This window comes from Centrocercus urophasianus, unplaced genomic scaffold, assembly GCF_019232065.1.
Source record: "Centrocercus urophasianus isolate 14NV4802_14NV808 unplaced genomic scaffold, USGS_Curo_1.0 seq_17, whole genome shotgun sequence".
Taxonomy (NCBI): domain Eukaryota; kingdom Metazoa; phylum Chordata; class Aves; order Galliformes; family Phasianidae; genus Centrocercus; species Centrocercus urophasianus.
The window spans coordinates 13,787,220-13,807,811 of record NW_024884722.1 but is presented as its reverse complement, the minus strand read 5'-3'; the positions used below and the strand labels follow the sequence as shown (position 1 = coordinate 13,807,811).

Genomic DNA, 20,592 nt, shown 5'->3' with positions numbered 1-20,592 from the left:
AGATAATAAAAGAACCTCCTCTCCCTCCTATAAATTGGAGCGAGACAGTTACTTAAAACAAAGGAAACCAATTCCATGCAAACAAGGACATGGCATGCAGATACACTGACAAAAAACCTGTGTAGGAGATGGAGATACATTAAACTAACCTGGATAAGTCTTAAAGTAACTATGATGAGTCTTCTATTCAAACTCATACAAGTCTTTATTGATCAATCACAAACCGAGCACACAGTTTCATGCAGATCTCTATTCCTAAATAAGTCTTTTTTTTTCTTCTTTATTTTAATTTTAAGTCTTCAGAATAGACTAGAATACTTTACGATAGACTCTCACTATGAGTTTCCATAGTTTTAAAACAAATTGCCTGGAAACACAAATACTTACCACTGAGTTGTTCCATGAAGCATACATTGCCATTGGTGTTAAAAGCCAGAGTGTCAGGAGTGATGCAAAGAGTCTGGAAGATTGCAGAATGGGCAATGCTCTTCAGAGAATGGCAACACTCCAGGCAAATTGCCCAAATATCTTGCTCTTTAAGACAGCTATCTCGCAGTGACAAAATATCAGCAAGGGACACATTCTCCTGCCAAGACATGAATTCATAAATTACTCCACGTTTCAGGACATTACTTTTGGTATCATAGATTACATTTGACACAAGTGACTACAAGTAATATTTCCAGCAAGTTCTGAGACTTTTCAGGACACTGATTAACACCCCAAGAAAGTTCTGAGACTTTTCAGGACACTGATTAACACCCCAAGAAACATAAAATTCTCTATGCTGCTTTTAACACAAGAAGTCTCCAAGAAGCACAGTTAATCCAAACAAAGGCATCACAGTACGTTAACATCAAAAATAGACTTACTATAGAATTATGTAAGTTACATAAACACTGCATCAAAGTTAAGGAAACAGACCATTCAGAGGTAAAAGCAGAGAAATGAAATTAAAACATTCTGTTTAACACATGCCTTCCTTAGACTCTCCCAGGTGGTTTTCGATAAACTCCTTTTAAATTCCCTTCACAGTGAAAATTTCCCTACCAGTGAAAAAGTACCCTCTAAACTGGCCTGTCTTATAAATGATGCTGTTATGAAGTTTAGTGGTGTAGATCATTAATAAATCCTCAGAAGTCCAACATGCTGTAGTGTTCTTAGACATAAAAACCAAGCATTTCAGTTGTCCACTATTCCCAGTGCTCTTAGGATCAAGACAGTTCAGAGAGTTAGTTTCTAAGCTATTGTCCTAAAACATTAAATCACCTTACCTTCACCATATGCTTACAGCAAGGACATTAAGACTAAAGACCACACTTTCTGAAAGATAGTAAGCATAACTTGAATTAAAGATGCAACCAGATATTACTTGACGTATAGAAAGGAAAGTATCTCGATGTCAGCCAAACAGAATGCAAACTGAATTGTAGTGGTTTGAACTTTTAAGCATGGGAAGCTTGAAAAACAAAGCTATAACTGACATTATGTACCTCATTATTGGAAAACATCAGGATTTCCATTATTATTTATTGACAGAGAAAGTTTGTTGACACATTTTTCAGAGGAAGAAGTATTTCATTCATAATATTCTTTAAAAAAGGACCAATCCTAAAACCAAAATTTTGCTTTTAGACTAAAGCAATAACAACTTAATTATTAAGTTATGCTTAACAACTGAGGAAAAAAAAAAAAAAACAAGTAGGAAATGAATCATGCTTACTATTATTTGGCAACTGAAACTTTTATTTTCAATATTGAAGTTTTCACCAGCCTCAAGATGTATTAATTTGCTAATAGAAGAATTAGTGCAGTGCCATCAGCGCTCACCCAGCTCAGTCCAACACAACACAGGAGAGCAAAAGCTGTTACAGTTCAGGTACACGAGAATGACAATCTCATTTTCTCTGTGCTGCCTTCAGCATCGTATGCGTAATGCTGCCATTGGATTTTGAGGATGGATAAGAAAACTTTGCATGTTTTTATGGGGAATTCCTTTCAAGCATGAAAGGCAGCACAGAGGTTCCTAAATTTGAAAACACAAACATATGAAAAGGAGCTGGCCATAAAATATCAAGTTTTGAAGATGACCATGCTGGTAGATGAGGACAGATTTGGGAAAGAAAGACAGACTGCTTGTTCTAGCACAACGTAATTTTTTGATCAAAGCAATGAGCCAGTTATTTTAATTCTTTTAGGACCATAGAGCTAAGCAACTATGTGACATGATGGCATTTATCAAAGCCGCAAAGAATATTTCATTAGATGTAAAATCATTGTGTCCATCACATGCATATGGAGACAAAAGGCTCAGTTTACAGACACTATAAGAAATAAACATAGGCTGTAAAGTTTGGGAGAACCTCCATATTAATTTGCATTCACAACCAGGACTTGATAGAACTTCTTTTGAGTCAAGCGCGAGTTGAGTTCTTGAGCTGATACCAATCACCAGTAGCAATATCTATGCTTAAAGCCACAAAACCATCTTTGTACTGGGGTGCAAATGAAAGATGATCTCATGCCAGATAAATTTATCTTCTTTCCAGGGAAAGGGAAAGGCCTAAGAATGCTGAATTCATATTCTGTAGCTTCTTTCAGCAATGGACAGACTGGTAAAGATAAAAAAAAAAAAAAACAAAAAACAACAACAAAGAAAGACAACAAACAACAACAGAAAAGCCACACAGTAAACCTTTCCTTCAAAGGGCACAAAGCTATTTACTTCATGGAAACGCTGCATTTCTCAAATGACCACACTGAAAAACCTTAGCTACCAAAGTTTCTACTGCAGCACAGCAACAACCTTACAATGAAGCATTGAAAATATTGAGACATATGTTTGCTTAGTTTCCCTAATCAAAGCTATGCAGAAACAAGTTTTCACTGAGGAAAAATAAACAAACAAATACTTTTTCAGAACATAACTCAGCATCTTCTAGCAAGTTGAAGCTTCTAGCAAGCCATAACTGCAATATTTTGGTCTATGGAAAATCTACAGGAAAACTTGCCACTGTTACAGACACCTTTCCTCACTTGTCTCATTATCAGGAAAAGATACTTGCAAAAGACATTATTGTATTATAACTATGAAAAGTTAATAGGTTAAATAATCACACTTCAATTCACCACTTTAGTTCACAGTTTTCCCTTGTATTTTCTTCAAAAGTATAATGCAGTGCACTAGCATATGCAAAAAAGCAGAGAGAAAACAAATTGGACACAGAAAACATCTTAAAAATTTTAAATGAAATATTAAGGAGTTTCATATAAAGGAAGTCCCAGCCAGGAAAGACATTTTAAATACACTGTCACCACCAGTATTTCCTACTCATCTGCACAGGCACTTTCCTGCTTTGCACACTGAATGCTGTAAACCACATACACCACAGTTCCCACTCAATGACTAAGCATCTAGGAGTACTTCAGGTGCCAGAAGGCTGTGAATGCCGAGTCCTTTTATCAAGATAGTGCACACAAACCTCAAAACACTCTGTTCTAGAATCATGGAAAACATGGCAAACATAATTCATTAAATTAATCAGAGCTGAAGAAAAACATTTTGTTGCCTGCGTAAGTCAGTTGAATACTCTTCAAAGGAGTCCCTTTAAGAAAAAAGTTCTCTAATCACCAGGTGATAGGTGATCATTCTCTCAACAAGAATATTTGAAAACATTAAAGTGTTTGGAAAAACTAAACAGAAGGGACTCATGGGAATGCACAATCACAGACTGCATCAAGAGAAATGGGCTCAGGTCTTCCTCACATAGAAGAAAGAACAGATCTTCTTCCACTTTTAGCTTTTAAGTGAACCTGTAAAGAGGAGGCCACTGCCAGCTTCCTTTTGTATTTGGCATGGACCACCTGAGAAGGCCTTCACCGAGCGCTAAGATGAGGAAGAGTATCCAAATGAGCGATAAACACAAACCCCAGGTCAAGATCAGAAGAGTTGGGTCAGATTCTACCAGAAGCATGAAACTGCTGAGCCAGGAGTTGACCTATGGAGTCTATGGGGACTTCTCATTTCAAACACCTCTACATCCTGATTCAGCTGGGGTTCTTGAAACAAGAGCTTAACAAGGTTCATTCTGGGAAACGAGCCACTCATATATGGCTTACCAAAGTTTCACTTCCAAGTTTAATCAACTTACCCAAACATTCAGGAACACTTCACATCAAAGGATACAGAAAGCAAAGTGAGAGCAAACAAACAAACAAGTGCAAAACCAAGCACACCCACACAAAGCTGACTGCAGAACCAGCTACAGGTAATTCAGCACAATAAGGAAACAGATGCAATAGCTTTTTACACGTTTTTTATTCCCTCCTGACAAAAATGTTTTTACACAGGGCAGTAAGAAATGGCTGTATAAGCACCAAGCTGGTGCTATACTTTTACCCTTTTAAGAAATCACCCTTGATCGATTACTACAAAGAAACACACTTCATAACTGCTGTTAGTGCACAGCCACACCAGGAGCCAGAAACGAGACGCCCCATCCTCGAGCACCATGACTTTGCTGTTGCATGGAGCAGGGGGAGGGGATGGGCCAAGCCCAACTTGGGAGCTGAGATAACGGGGCAGAAGGGAGCGAAGGAGCCCAGGGCTCGCGCCAGAGCAGAACGGCTGTGTCACCGCGGCCTGGCCGCTGCCGGCGTGCCGGGCTACCGCCGGGCTCCGCTGGGGCTGCCCGCCGTGCCGCGGCGCAGGCAGGGGCCGGGGCTACCGGGGCCGAGGCCGCCTCACCTCGGATGCCCGCAGGGACCGCCGCACCGGCTCCGTCCCCGCACCTGCCACACTCACCTCGTCCTCCAGCAACGTCGGCAGGGGCTCGAAGTCGTAGCAGTTCACCTCCTCCGCCTCCTCATAAAACCCATCCTCCGCAGCAGCCTCCATTCCGCCCGGAGAGAGAGCGGAGGCTTCACACCCTCAACCCCCGCCGACAGCTCATCCCCACGCCCGCCTGCAAGCGACCCCCTGCTTTAACCCCTTCGCCTCCCGGCGGGGCCCAACCGCGAGGCGCCCCCTGCGGCCCGTCGCCGCCTCCCGCCTAAACCCTCGGCTGGGGCAGCGCTGCCATGGCAACGCGGCCCGCCGCCACCTCACCCGTGCCGCGCTACCTCGCTGCGGCGGCTCCCGCCCTCCCGCGGCGCCGAGCGCAGCCCGCCCCGGGGCGTCCTCTGCGAGTGCCTGGCGGGAGGGCGGCGGCGTTGCGATGGCCCTGATGGGCGCGCCGGCGCAGTGCTGGGCCCCGCGGTAGCCGCGTTCAGCGTGAGGTCGACTGTCTTCCAGGACAGGGCATATCGTGCTCATAAGCACAAACAAAAAATCTGATTTTTCCTTCTGATCATCCGCTTTAGTTCATTAGCCCTAACATTTTGCTATCCATAGGACCTAAGATAATTGTATTAATATTCATCAAGCAAAGCAAGGGTTTATGTTCTGGCTTGTAGGCAATTCTTGAAAAAAAATTAGTTATTAAACTATACTCTGACAATCACTGTGAAACAAACATAGATACTTTAACTGCTCTATGAAAGTCATCCTGATGCATCTGTAAGATTTCTTCCAGTTAAATATTAGTTGGACATATCCCACAGTTACGGCATGCTACTTGGCAAAAAACCCAAGCCTAAGCAGATTGGAATCTTTCATGTATATGGACTAGATGATCTAAGAGACCTTTTCCAACCTCAATGATTCTGTGATTCTCTGTCATCTTCTTACTAACATGTTGAATTAAAGTGATGGATACAAAAAGTTCTTGCTGACAAATGTTTTTAATGTACATAGTCACCTTTAGTATGTACACATACAATTTGATAACTTGCATTTTTAATTCTGAACAAATATTAGAGAATGGGAAACAGTGAACCCCTGGTGCTTCTGAAAATAAAGTCCAATCTGACCTGAAAAAGAGCACTGTTTCACTTACAGAAAGTCTATAAAATGTGTTTGATTAGCACATTTTGCCATACCATTCTCCTCAGATAGCATGGTCTACCCAAGAAGAGTTGCAAATTCTGTACACTTTTGGACAGGAGTCTTAACTGCATTGTAAAGAAAAATATATGAGAAATGTTTCCAGTATGTAAACTAGGTTTATGAGCTACATTCATCTGTAAACACCTCTTACATCTGCACCCCATTACAGTCCCCACTTGAGCAGTCATAAACATTTCCATGAAATGATAGTTTAAGTCAAACCTATGGGTGCTGTATGGAAATTCACATGCCACTTTTGAAAAGATAGTAGTTTTATGTTAGAAAATCACTCGCTAAAAGCAATTAGGACATTTCCCTGCAAGGTTAGCACTCATGTTCAGACATGTGCCCTGTGTTAGTTGAACCTGGGGCTCAATTCTTGGGTATTTTTTGCCAGAATAAATGACTAAGTGCATTCAAGTGACCTGAGATGCTTGCAACCTGGTCTCCTGGTTATCCTGGATAACTTACTTTCTCTACTGAGGTACCAGTTATACCAAGTGGAGTATGTATGGAGTGGAAACCAAAAGGAAATAAACATAGAGGGAGTGAAAGAAACTGCATTTCAGGAGATAAACAGGAATAAACACAGAATTCCTCTATAGATCAAAAGTTGCAGAGAATTTAGCCTTATCACAAGTGCTTTGACAGGCAGGACAGAACAGTCACTGGAACTGATGTGGTTTCATAGATTTTTCCGAAAAAGCTGTGATAATAAATCTCAGATCTCATCAGTAGTTCTGTTTTATTTCCTCCTTGACCTCCTGGTTGAGACAGCTGTCAGAAAAGTCAATGTAACTTCTTTGATACATTCATGTAACTCAGTTCTCATACTAGAATATTCGATCTTAGCATCTGCAATTAATATCCATGGGGATTGTTGGAGGACATGTAACACTCTATGATTCAACATTAGAACAAAAAAAAAAAGCATTTAGATGAAGCTGTCAGTTTGTCTGCAATCATATTTTCCTTTATTTCCTTTCCATACTATTACTTAAGAACATTAAAGTTTGTAAAAATTCTTTGTACAGTTGCAGTAGGCATTCTTTGAAAGATGTTTTGATGGATGTTGACTATCTGTGGAAATAATCTTCTAAAGTTAGCTGAACATGCAAGTGAATATCATATAAAAAAGGGAAATATATAGAACATCATTCAGGTTCTCAATGGTGAGGGATCTCAAAAGGCAGAACTAAAAACATTATTGTGCACTGATAATACTCTTTTGCCTGAAAAGTAATAAGAAATGTTAGCATAGATTAAAGGAACCAAGGGGAGATTTTATTATCCTGTGATTAGATTCTGAACATGAACTGGATCTCTTTATAAGAATTACAGCAGGAATCATGACTTTTAGATATGTTACTTCTTTACAGTAGATTAGAGATGAAAAAAGCACTATAAAAATGTAAACTTGAGGTATATTGTAGCTGTTATACGTGAGAAAATACGTGACCAAAAGTTCACTTAATCACCATAAAGTTTTTTGTTGTAGATCTGATGTGGGATCATAGGCAATACAGAGAGACTGGACCAAATATGTCAGATTTCTATCTTCTTGCAGTTTTAGAGTGCTCCCCTTAAGCTGTGTTGAATTTGTGGTAAATGCAGTTAGGACAGTTCTCTAATTTTCTAATAGGTTTTGTCTGCAGCAGAGTAGCTGTGTAGGTTTCTGTTTCTGTTAGCAGTCAATAGCAGATACCAGAGAAAAGAGTATAAGCAAGTAGCCATATACGTCTGCTCTTCCAGTACAGTCTTGGATAGTCACACTTTTGATGTGATGGCATCTGTTGGTTTAAGAGGCCTGGAATACTTTTGTTCAGTGACTTTGTTCATTCATTCTTTGAGTCTGTGTATTTTCTACTATCTCCCATGTCCTACTGCGAAATTCTTCAGCTTACCTGTGCAATGTATGAGGTTAAGTCTTTGTTTCAGTTGATATCTCTGATTTATTGTACTGGAAAAAGTGGAGGATAGGCTCCCTATTTATCATCTCTATATCATCCTTGATGCTACACTGTTGTTTTTCTCTCTTAGATACATCTTTTCAGGTTGAAATGTCCCAGTCTTGTTGCTCACTGACAGAATAGAAATTATCCCATGGCTTTGATCATGCACTTCACATACTTTTTAGAATTGTTTCATTACGCAATTAAAAATTGTGGAAGAGAAGGCTGGGATCCAAATGAATGAATGAACACATGAGCAAATGAATAAAAGAATGAACTGATATGTAAATGAAGGAAATAATGATTCTTGAAAGCTTTTTGAAAATGATGTATTAATGACCTGCAAAGTAAGGATTTCACTTAAATGTGATTAACGGATTTAGTTATGAGAGTCACTCCTTTTATTTCCAGGTATCGGGATTCATGATGTGTTTTCCAAAAATGATTCAATGAGCACTAGTCACTGAGAATAAATCTGTGGGAATTCAGAGGGTTACTGCCAGCACCTCTATCTCAACAATCTAAACACCAGACACAAGAGAAAGGATATTGTATAGGGTACTGCTGTTATGCTGCTTTGTGCTACTGGTGATATCTTACATGTTGCTTCTTAAGCTTTTTCTTTTCGTTATAGCACCTTGGTTATTCTTTATATAATCATAATTGACTATAAAAAATTCAGACTACTAGCCTCATAGATGAAAGGTACACATTTGTTACACTATAATTAAATTTTGCATTCTACTTTTAAGAGTTTTTGTTTAATGGAAGTCTGCCTGAAGGCTCTCATTTCAATTCACTTTGGATGAGACTGTGGGAACTGAAGGATTGCAGTAAAAAGAATTGGTTCTTGTGTGTGTACAAGATAGTCTTTTCAATTGTTTGGCTTTTGTTAATCAGAGATCCCTTTAATGCCACAGGCTTTAATACCTTTAGTCTATGAAACTACTGTTCTTTGTTTAGCAGTTATATGTCTTTCAAGACAGGGAAAAGCTTTCTGCCAGTTGCCAGCTGCTGCTGTCTTTATGCGTTGCTGCTACTGTAAAACCTGAAGGTACTCAGAGGTAAAGGCACTGAGACACTGCAATTTTTAAACCAGGCCCATTGCTTCCACTAATTGTATATAGGTGTAAATCTGCTTCCTGCAGTGGTAGGTTAATTTGTATTCCCCATACTTCAATCTTACAAAGGCAGTAGAGATTGGCATTCAGAAATGCAAAATTAACACCTCTTCCAATATACCTGAAGAGGATTGGACAACTATGTATATAGACTACATACTGAAGTGGAAATCCACATATAGACATTCACTTTTCTTGGGATTAAACAGTAGAAATGTGAACTCCAGAATCATCAAGCACAGTCTTTGGTCATTATAGGCACCTGTCACATCATTCTTTTCAGAAATGTTTCTAACACTGTAGCACCCACAAGCTATGAATCTTCTGATTTCCAGCCTTCATTTATACTTAATCATTTTTGTTCTGAGATTCTCTTTTAGCTTTTAATCTCAGTTCCTATTTCTTTCCAGATTACATTACGCATACATCTGTTTTCTTGTCTTTGACTTTGTTTTCCTCTTTTCCTAACAGTTCATTTTCTTAAAACTGTTCTGGTTATGACTGCTTTTCTATTGCATTATACTTTTATAGCTTTATAGTACTGACAAACCTTAATTTTATAATTTCTTCAAGTGTTTGGGAGATCTGATCTTTTCAGTAGAGTCCTCTAACATATGCCTTCTTTGTGTATTGGTGTATTTCTTTATGGAGTATTGTGCAGTTTTTTTCATCTTCATGATTTTTTCACATGTTCCCTGCCTAAGGAATTTGATTTCATTGTGTCTTCTCTCAATAGCAGTTTCATTTGTCCTCATTTGAAAGACTATCAGAAGATTCTTCTCTCTTCTCCATGGGACATTTTTCAATCATCTATTATGCTCACCTGATATGAACTGCAACTGCATCTCTTATTCCTCCATTCTCTATTCTATGAATTCTACTAGATGGGACTCCCAGATACAGATCGCTGACAAAATGCATAGTTAATGCACTTTGCATTTAGGCATCTCCATTTTCTTTGTCATTCTTTAAATGCCCTATGCTGCTGCAGTTGGATATTACCTTCCTGCATCATCTGAAATACAGGGAAAGAGGGTGGAAGTAATTTGGCCACCTTTGAAGTCAATAGCAAAATTGCCATGGAATAACTTCCTTTGTTGGGAACTCATTGAGATGCAAGGTCAAAGTCTGGAATTGTTTTCACTTGTATACAAATGGAAAAATAATCTAAGAGTGGTCCAATATGTAAGTACATAGCTTTTTTTCAATGGAAAACTAGAACTAGAGGAGATATGAGTCTAAAATTAATGCAGTGCTAAAGCCAGTACTTGGAGGTTTGTGTCTCCTTGTCTCGTTAATTCGATTACTGGATTTGTCATATGCAGTATCCAGAAATAAGTGTGTATGTGTTCACACAGCTATACATATGGAGAAATTGAAAACTGAGTTCTTTCTTTTGCTGTCAGTCTGGAGCGCTGACTTCCTTTGTCTCAGTGTCTTAGTATATCCCAGGTATTTCCATGGTAGATTCGAATGGCAAGTTGGAGAATGTTTTGCTTGTTTTACAAGGGAAAGTGAGGCACTGTGAAAATAAATCACTTCCAATGTTACTCAAGAGACTCATATCAACTGGAAACTCAAGCCATAAACCTGGAGAGCCAAACTTACCCTATAATTGCAACACATCCTCCAATTGATTCTGAATTGCTTGAATTTTAACATTATAGCATTGTTTCCATAACACAATATTGTCTTTATAGTAGCTATTGGTCCCCTTGCTCTTTTAATTCATTTTAGTAGTGTTCTTTTGAAAATGCTACAAGAAGTTATTCAGAAGATCATTTTAAATGATAATGTGCATAATAAAGTCTAATATAATGCCTGTGGCAATTTCACACTGTAATATAAGCTTCAGGTTAGCACTAGCTATCCTTTAAAAAAAGACCTAATAATAATTAACAAAATCTTCATATAAAAAGCAAAACAACAAAAAAACAAAAAAACACATAATGATTAACTTTGTGTAGGCTGAGTTCTAAGCCTGATATTGCACATAATTCTGACACTTGGCTGTTTTCTGAAGTTTTCCTCTACAGATATTTATGGGATCATTGCGACCTGCTTGTAATTGAAAACGAGACAAAGAATTCTCATATCCATGGGACAGTCAATCAAACCGTGTTGTTTAAATTCCTCTTGATGTTAATAAATCACTAGGAAGAGTCAACCCCAAAGACCTAATGTCTCCAAAAAAATCAGCTGGTGTCCTTAATAACTGATACAGAGTCCACGAATGTCTTTGGTATTCTATTACTTTTCACAGATATGTCCACACTGTGCTAGGAATCTTTCTCAACAAAGACAAACTAGAACATAAGCGATATATTTTATTAGCTACAGAATAAATATACAATATTTCCAGTTCAATCTACTTAATTTACTGTGATAATTTTTTTTTTAAATGAGGATTTAGCTACTGTATTTTGTGCTCAGGTCACTACCTTACTTTTTTTCCTTACTTTTTTTTTTTTTCCAGATACTGAATTGGGAAGGCATTCAGAAATTCCTCCTGTGCAAGAGAAAACAACTCAAACCTCCTGGGGAGCCAACCAGGCACTGCTACTATTCCAGCAACCTCTTCTCTATTCTTACCTTATCAAACAACTTCTCTCCTTTGACACCTAAGAGCTGCTGTGCTGCAATGTGAAGATCTCAGGAGCTGAGATCAGACTGTTCTTGCATGGCAGAGGGCCCCATATTACGTTATTTTGTGCCAGAGTTGATAGGAGTGAGTCTGTTCACAATAAATTTCAGATCACCATACTGAACTCCATCATTTTGCAAAGTCTTTTGATGAGTAACACAGATAGGTGAGAGAACTTTCAGCAGTATGGCTCATCCAGTAAAATTCACTTGACCTTACAAGACATGAAGAGCAGTGTTTTTAAAGTGCAGACTAAGGCAAATCTCATACAGAGTCTCAGTACACGTTTGCTGAAAAGCACAGCAGGAGCCATAGGGAAGCCATTAAAAATGTAGATTTAATTTCAAAAGGAGTTCCAGGGAGATTTTTATTTTTCACATTAGTGTCACAACCATACAGGAAATTGCACTTGCAAATGCTGACCTCTGCTGTGATGGCCTGAAAATGCTGGAAGCAGAACTGCCTCCTGGCAGATGGAATAAGTATTCCTAATATGCAAGTGAGATTTGAGTTTGAACTGCAGTGCCACATGCAGGTGAGTGCTCATTTTGCATTCTGTCTGAGAAAAAAAGCACACTGCTATGTCCAGTGACCCTAAAGTAAGACCCATCTCTACTTCCTCAGTTCAGCTACTGCACTGAAAACAATCAATCATTTGCACTACCCAAGTCATTTTTGTAATTGTTGTCTAGATAATTTGCTGATGGATGCATTAGTAGTATCTACGTACAGTGCCACGGGGGACTCCTTTATGCTGGGAAATCCTCCTCTGAGGAGAAGCAGTCAATATCCAGAATCTAGCCATAAAACTTACAAATAAAAGCGAACAACAGGGTTGAGACTGAATTCTGGACCTCAAACATGCAGACCAGCAGGAGGGGAAAAACTCATCCCTCACCCTACAGGGTGAAACAGGGCTTGAAGAACAGAGCTGCAGACTGATCACAGGACTAAAGGTTTTCAGACTTTCCTGTCTTTTTTAAAACTAATTCAGGGGCAGAGGTGACTGATTTTCAAAGACTGCTAAAGACACGATCATTAGCTGTCTGTTAGTGGAGCTCAAAACAGTGTTTTATGAGACAAGAAGAAAGGTAAATTGCTGACTTCAGCTCAAAGTCTACAGTAGCTACAGTGAATATGTGTCTGAACCATTTGTCATTAATTAGGCATCGTCACTTACCTCCTGGATGAGGCCAGTGCCATCCTGAGCATCATAAAATCCATAAACTGCAGTATATGCCTCCAGAATTTGATAATCCAAATGAATCAACTGGACAAAACTCTCTTTCAACCTGTTAGAGCTATTGATTCATTTGGATCTGTAACTTGTTATTAAATTTTCATTCTCAATAAAGGCAGTTGATTTATATTAAGAAAAAAATAATAGAAAAGATTATGCATAGCACATAAATATCCTATTAAGGAACTCACAGTACACAGGAAGAAGCAGAAGAGATTACAAAGTCACGTTAATGCTTCTATCCAGTATGTGTAGGATTCCACTGATTTTGTGGAAGTTATGGTCTCTGTCTTGGTGTCTCCATGGCCAGGGAAGAATAAGGTACTCACATATCAGAGACAATGCATCCCAATTTAAATCTGCTTTTCCTAATTCTGCCCCTTCCCTAGCATTCCTTAATACTGCACCGAATAAGGGTAAAACGCTTCCTATCATGCCTTCTCTCTGAATACTCCTTTAAAATCTGTTCCAGTAAAGAACTGAAAATACAAGATCAGATTTACCGAATGCCTCCAGCGGTTCTATTGCACCTGGTGGTACCTTCTAGGTTTACCAGACATGAGTATTTGTCTAGGTATTTGACACAGGGCCAGTTCAATGCTGCTTTCTATCCCTACCTTGTGCAAAAAGCCATTTGACAAGACAAGGATTCAGGTTCCAGATATGTCCCCCTAAAGCCAAAACCGCCTTGGGAAGGATCCCAAATTACTAGCCTTTTTTATTTTTTTTGTGTGTGTGTGCGTATGTGAAGGAAAAGCTTCATGTTCCACATAAGCACTACAGGAACATCTAAGCCATCAAACATTCAAATGGCAATCAGGCTATGGCAGAGGCAATACTTTACTGTACCCCAGTAAAGCTGGCTGTAGTAGAGACTCCTTGGGTATGCAGTCTTATTCTGGGGAACCAGATTGGCAAAGATTCTGTCCTAGGCTTAGGGCAGAACAAAGTAGAGCTTAGCAGCAGTCTGGTGTGCCAATTCCTGTTGGTCATGCCAGACGTACCTCAGCTGTAGCCGACAACCTGGCAGCGAGGCTCAATTAATCAAGAGAGGTTATGTAATAAGCACAGAATTTCAGCCAGAAATATTCCAACATATCTGCACACAAAACCCTCATTGTCCAGTCAGATCACTTCTGTTCTGCACCAGCTGCTTTTGTGAACAATTTTTCACCTTATCCTCAAACAGTGTTTGTCCTTGATCATTTAATCAGTATTTAAAGCTGTGTCTGTGATGTTATTGATCCCACTTGTTCTTCCAGCATGTGTTTTGATGGAAAATCCAGCCCAGAGGAAAAGTGCAGTACACTTTCTCAGCATTCACAAGAAAAAAATGAATTTTTCTCCTTTTGGGTTTTACTGTTTGTTGTATAATAGCAATAATCTCTATTGCTTTCATATACTTGCAATAAATGGCTTTTGAGATCAATGAAATGCCTGAGTTTCACTTTGGCTATTAATCATTCTCAGTAGCCATTTATTGCTTCATACATTACAAACAACAGAAGTTATTCCTTAAACCTCACCAGAAAGCTGAGGACTGCAAATTTCAAACCTAACTCTGAGAGACAGATTCTTTGATGGCAATACCCATGCTGTCCCCTATAACAATAAGTAATAATAACAGCACTGTGCCTTCCACCTTCAGATTTCAAAACCCAATATAAAATTCATTAAAGAAAAATGAACTTCTCTTCTGTAGGAGGAGGAGGGGAAGGGTGAGGATATGGATAAGAAATATCTGTGAACATCCCCTCTCATCTTGTTTCTTCCTTTCTGGGAAAGCGGTAAAAAGAACCTGATGGATAATACTTGTCCTTGTTGCAATCCTGGTGGCACAAAACAGAATCATATTCTTCTGCCAAATATACTCTAGGTTTATCCACTCTACTTTCCCATATTACATTATCTTTAACCTTGTTCATTATTTAAAATGCTTTATCCATAATAGCCATCAAGATTCTGAGTTTTAGTGTTTTCTACAATTTAAAAATGATCTTTCCTGCTGAGTCTATTTCTGCACAGAGAATAGGTCTATACTATTAGTGGCAGCTATGTGGTGTTATTGCAGCACATGACCACAATGGACACTGCCCAAAAAGAAGAGCTGAAAAAGCCTGCATTCAAACTTCTCTGGTTTTCAAAAAAACACGTTACATTTCCATTAGGTTTATATAAGACACTGAAGACACTGTAATCTCCTTCCAAGTACCTGTGCCTTACCAGCATTTTCTTATTCCATGGATTATGTCCCTTTGAATTTTAGGAACCACATTTTAATAATGGAAGAATAGATTGTTTGCTCTTTGTAGCTTGAAAGAAGAGGAGGAGACCTGTTTTCTGCTCCTTATGCACCACTGACTGAATTGTTTCCACACTTCCAGTTTAATCTAAGTTAAATTTGTATAACTTCAGAGGATGATGGAAGAGATGCTGAACTGAAATTGAGACAGCTCTTATAACAATGATCTTGGAAGTTTCAGAAAGTATCACTGCTCTGTTCCCCTCCACCTCTTATTTTCCTTGCACAAGCCTGAACAGCAAATCTTATCAACCTTTCTCAGAACTGAAGAATAGAACCTCCACATAACTGATGAATGCATATTAATCAAATATTACTTTATATTCTAACTACCAGAGGAGGTAGCATACATAACAGAATTGATGTAGTGAGTCAAACCAGAGATTCTGTTGGTTTAGTATGCTCTCTCTGCGCCTGGCCAATGATGGATGTTTAAATAAGAATATAAGAACACAGGACATACAGAACGATTCTTTCCCACTTATAGAAATCCATAGCTTACTGCAATTACAAAAAGACCTTTGTTGTCTAGCGAACTGAGAAGAGCAGTCTGGAAAGATGATTCTCCAAATGACTCCTCTTTGGATTGCCTCGAGCCCTTAAGCAATTCTGAAAGGTTGTGACTCAGTTAACAAGCTGGTATGAAAATATCCATCAGGCTTTGCAAGTCTTTAAGGACTGGATTCCTTTATATAGCCATGTATCACTGCAGCATAGCTTATGACACAATAGCCATAAAATCTGCTACCAGCAATAAGGGTAAAACATGCCATAAAAAGTAGCTTAGAGATGCTTTCACATCTTGAAAACCAAATAGACAAATGAGGTTGAAAATTTATTATCTAGAAAACATTGTGTAGCATAGAAAAGGCAAAGACGAGTTAGAATTATGTGGCTGAACTAAAGTAACTTTTCTTTATGCTCTAATAAAAAATAACAAAAGAGCTAATGAGCAACATAGCTGCAAAGAACAGCATGAACACCTTTCAAATGAATGTTTAATGAAAATTAGTAATAGCAATCTCGCAGCATCAAAACAGACAAGGAAACCAGCTTTGTATTGAAACAAAGGTTTTCCTAAGATCTCCATTCAAAATTATCTACAGTATCTAGTGGGAACATGCTATATATTCTTTCTTCTTCAGAAAGTAATAAGATTTATGAGTTTTTCTTCATTTGCAAATAGGCTTCAGAATCCCCTGAGGTATTCCATGGTTATGATTTGGAGACATTATTTATGATGGTATGCTAAAGATGCAATTCTGAATCTACCGTTAAGCTCTTGTTTTACACTAGTCAACCATCATACTTTTACATCAGTTTTATATAATTACATCAAAAACTTTTTTCAAAATCTATAAAATAAAAGTATAATTCAGCAGAAAAACTATACCTCATGTTTTTTCCTCATTTCTATTTGTTCTTCTAATAGCAAAATAAGAGGAAAAACGAAGAAAACTAATTTACTCAGTGAATTGTACATATAAGTGGAATACCATGCATGAGTTTCCTTGCCATATTCCACCAAATTGCACATTATCCATCAATAACATTATGCAGTCATGTGAAATATTAAATAATAGGTTGGCTGCTTTCCATGAATTCCATTACATTTTTCTTTCATACTTAAAAAAAAAAAAAACAACCAAAAAACTTGCACAGCTTTATTGAATAAAAAGGTCAATTAGAAAATATCCAACAGTCCAATCATATTCTTAACTATGTCAAATATAGCAGAGATTTTAGACATCTTACATAATGGAGTTATTTCTTGCTTCATTTGATAGTCTGTCCTCTTCTGTATCATTTGCTACTTGATATGGTGATAAATTTTCCTCTAAAAACCTCCAAGCATCTTTCAGGTCACAAAAATGTATCTTGCTCTTAATAAAACTGTATCTAGTTCAAAATTTGCCACTTACCTCTTTAAAACATGAGGAGATATTTCCCCTTATTGTTTAGAGTGTTATGATCAAAGACCATTATCCGCTGCATTCAGTTTTGCTCAGAAAATGTAAGAATGGCCAAAATTTGATTTTTGAAAATCTTTTGCCATATTTTTCAAAACACTGCTTGATCAGCATCAAGAAAATGGCTTCTTATTGAAATCTAAGCATTAATGTATTAGGCAATATTCTCATCACTAGGTTTGCATGTATAGAAAAGCTGACTAGAACAAGTGGTTTGTTTTGTTTTCAAAAACTGTTTTTTCTAAAATACCTGTTTGCCAAAACAGTAACTTCTATGAGCAGGAATAATGTGGAAGAGGGAATGCATTCCACTTTATTTTGTTACAGCAAAATCTCTGCAAAAACTGGAGAAGAAAACCTCTCTTTGCCCCAGTCTTTTAAGAGCAGCATGACAGCTGGTAAATAGCATGACTCTGATCAGAATCATTTGTGATACCTGATCTGCTTCCACCTACAGTAAATCACTGAGTTGTCATACTGTACTGCAAGCTCATTCATAACACATACTTCCTAGAATATTCTTTCCCAGGTCAATGGACTCATATTGCTTCCATTGTGTTTAGGTGTTAGGGAACTCCACCTACAAATCCACTCCTCTAAGTATAATTTCTTTCTAATTTGCCTTATGAAAGAGTATTGCATTACCTCCTACTACAAAGAGAAATAGCAGCAGTGCAAGTTAAAGAGAAGGACACTCCATTCTTACAGCTGTCAAGAAAACTGGTCCAAACCATGAATAAACAAAATCAGAAAAGAAATTCTGTCATATTCATGCTGGGACTCTCAAATTCTGAACGTTAAAAAAAAAACAAACAAATAATCAAAAGAATGCTCCAAACATAACATCATCAGAACTGGAGAAAATCTGAAAGAGACAATAAAGACATGACATTTCCTGCTAACTGCGTAAACTCAGTCTGGTTGTCAGCTGTTTGATGATGAAGTCAAATACTAATAATGGACCATCAGTAATATTCTTAAAAAAATAAAAAGCCTGGATTAATTCAAGAGTTTATTTCATCCACTCAAACCTATCTTCCAAAAGTTATGAATTATCCAGAGTAGCAATAGACATAGGAGAGCTGGAGTTAGTTTGACAAAAAGGACATTTTTCTAATACTTCTATCTGTCCCAGTTTGCATAAAAGGGATTAAGAATGCCTGCTCATTGTTCCTACAGTACTCTGAGAGGTACAAAAGCCAAATAAATGCCACATTTCATTTTGAGTAAAGTTTGAAAAGTAACTCACTCATGTTTTATTGTGCATCAGTGAACCATCATGTGATGTACTCTGCACAGGTCTGGGGAAGGAAACAATAATATGGGGCAAGAGAAATGCTTCATGGCTGAGTTAGGTTATAAAATGCCATGCTGTATATTGTACTTCTCAATATCGCAGGCAGTAGTTAACAGTATTTAAAACACTGTTTTCATTAACACTAAATTCACTGCAATGGCTCTTGTTTTCTATCCTCATGGCTTGTGTAATCATACTAAGTTCAGTGAACCTAAGCTGAATTAATCACCATAAAGTCAAGGCTACCAGTCTCCACAGATGTCCAGCGCTGAGCATCTTCACACCCTTCATGTGCTTTAAAGAATGAAATGTCTTTAGTTCCAACTTAAGAACACTGTAACAGTATGTAACTGTCCCCTTTATCCTTATGAAAGAGACAAAACTCAGCAACAATATCAATAGCTGTCACAGGCTTTTGCAATGGACCAATCCTCCATTCAAGACATCCATTTTTGTCAGCTGATTTAGTTATTAAAATAGATCATATTCCCACTAATAGGGAAAATGTTACCTTTAGATCAGGATTGCTGTTCAAGACTGGAGCTTTCCCACTCCAGCCTGCCTTCCTGCGGGGCAACTCAAGGCAGGCGCACTGTGTCGGTTCGTGCGGCAGAGGACACTATTTCACACATCATCACCACCCTGACAGTGCGGGGTGGGAACAGCCCCGCTGCCATCAAGCCCTGCCTGTTTTCCACATACAAAAGGGAAGTTACATTAAATTGGAGGTGAAAGGCCATGGAATATTATCAAGACATAATTAGGTAATACCAGAAAATGCAATAATAAAGGACGGGATTTGTGTCGACAATGTGCGGATTGCTTGACCAGCTTAGTGCTGTGCATCAACATCCTGAAACTTCCCTGTTCTCCCTTTACCTCCCCACCCCCGCTGAAACCCTAGACAAAAAGCGAACTGCCGCCCTCTGCTCATCAAATCTGCAGCCATTTCTGCACTCTGAGCACAAAATGCATGGCATTCCGAGTATACTCTGAATTTCCTGGAACTGAACCGGGTGATTCTGAGCATGACACAGATGCATGAAAATCCAGGGAAAAATGCATTTATAAAGGCTGTTAAATGATTTATGCCATGCTAGTTGTTTCAATGCTTAACTTAGCACATCAAGGGAACTATTTAATTAAGTTTATTTTGAAAGATCCCAGCTATTAGCGTATTATAAAAGGATTAGGAAATACAATCATACTCTCAGTTGAGGCTTTAATATAACCACGTAATGTTGAACTGCCTGCCTCCAAATAGGAAGCTCAAGAGTACGTTCATTATTGTCTCTGCAAAAAAAAATCAGAAAAGCGTAAAAGTTCCGGGAGAATCAGAAATGAAGTTTTTAATAAGTTTTTACACACGGACCCATTTTTCAATTAGTCAGTCATTATGCACAGCTTTCATATAAATTTGATTATTAAATTGATGAATTTGATCAACTGCCTTATATCTTTGGTGCTGTTGTGCATACTTAATAAGAACAACCAGAAAGTCACATCTTCTGGAACAGGGCAGTAACTAAAAACAACAGAACGCAAAGTTTGAGATTATTTCCTTCTCATTCCAAGCTGCTTTCTGGCAACAACAAATGTCTGACTCCTCAATTTTCTTTGAAGTAATGCTACATGAACATTTTCTTGGACATTTTCTGTGCTTAGCCTTCGCTTCTCTTCATATTTGGCTATGTCTACTCACAAAGATTCTGCTCAGCCAAAACAGTGAGCAGATCTCATATTTGCAGGTCTCTCTCATCAAAACTTTTCATAAAATACCATGAAACTTCTTGCACTGCTTTTTTTTTTTGTATGAAAACTAAAAGCATCTACCAATACTCTGTTGTGGAATGAATGGTACAAATGCACCAAGAAAGAAGGTTGTCCAACTGCATGGATACCAACTTAACTACAACACCTTTAAATACGTACCATTAATTATGTTATTAAACTCAAATTAGAGTGAAAGAACAAAATGATTCCATTTGAATATATTCTCCATTATCCTTTAAGATCAATCACTTTATATTATGCATGCATTTGTTCCCCACCAATATGTGTGTGACCACTCATCAGGTAT

The 20,592-nt window shown here is 38.1% G+C and overlaps 1 protein-coding gene across 1 annotated transcript in view; it reads right to left on the bottom strand.

Annotated features, from left to right (window-relative positions):
- The window catches only part of KNDC1 (kinase non-catalytic C-lobe domain containing 1), a 58,888-nt gene extending 53,975 nt beyond the window's left edge, over positions 1–4,913 (bottom strand). The window contains exons 1-2 of the mRNA XM_042818847.1: positions 4,805–4,913; positions 388–586 (exon numbers count right to left, since the gene is read on the bottom strand). Of these exons, the coding sequence (XP_042674781.1) occupies positions 388–586; positions 4,805–4,897 (292 nt within the window). The 5' untranslated portion in view covers positions 4,898–4,913. The remainder of the gene's footprint in view (positions 1–387; positions 587–4,804) is intronic.
- Between the last annotated feature and the right edge of the window lie 15,679 nt (positions 4,914–20,592).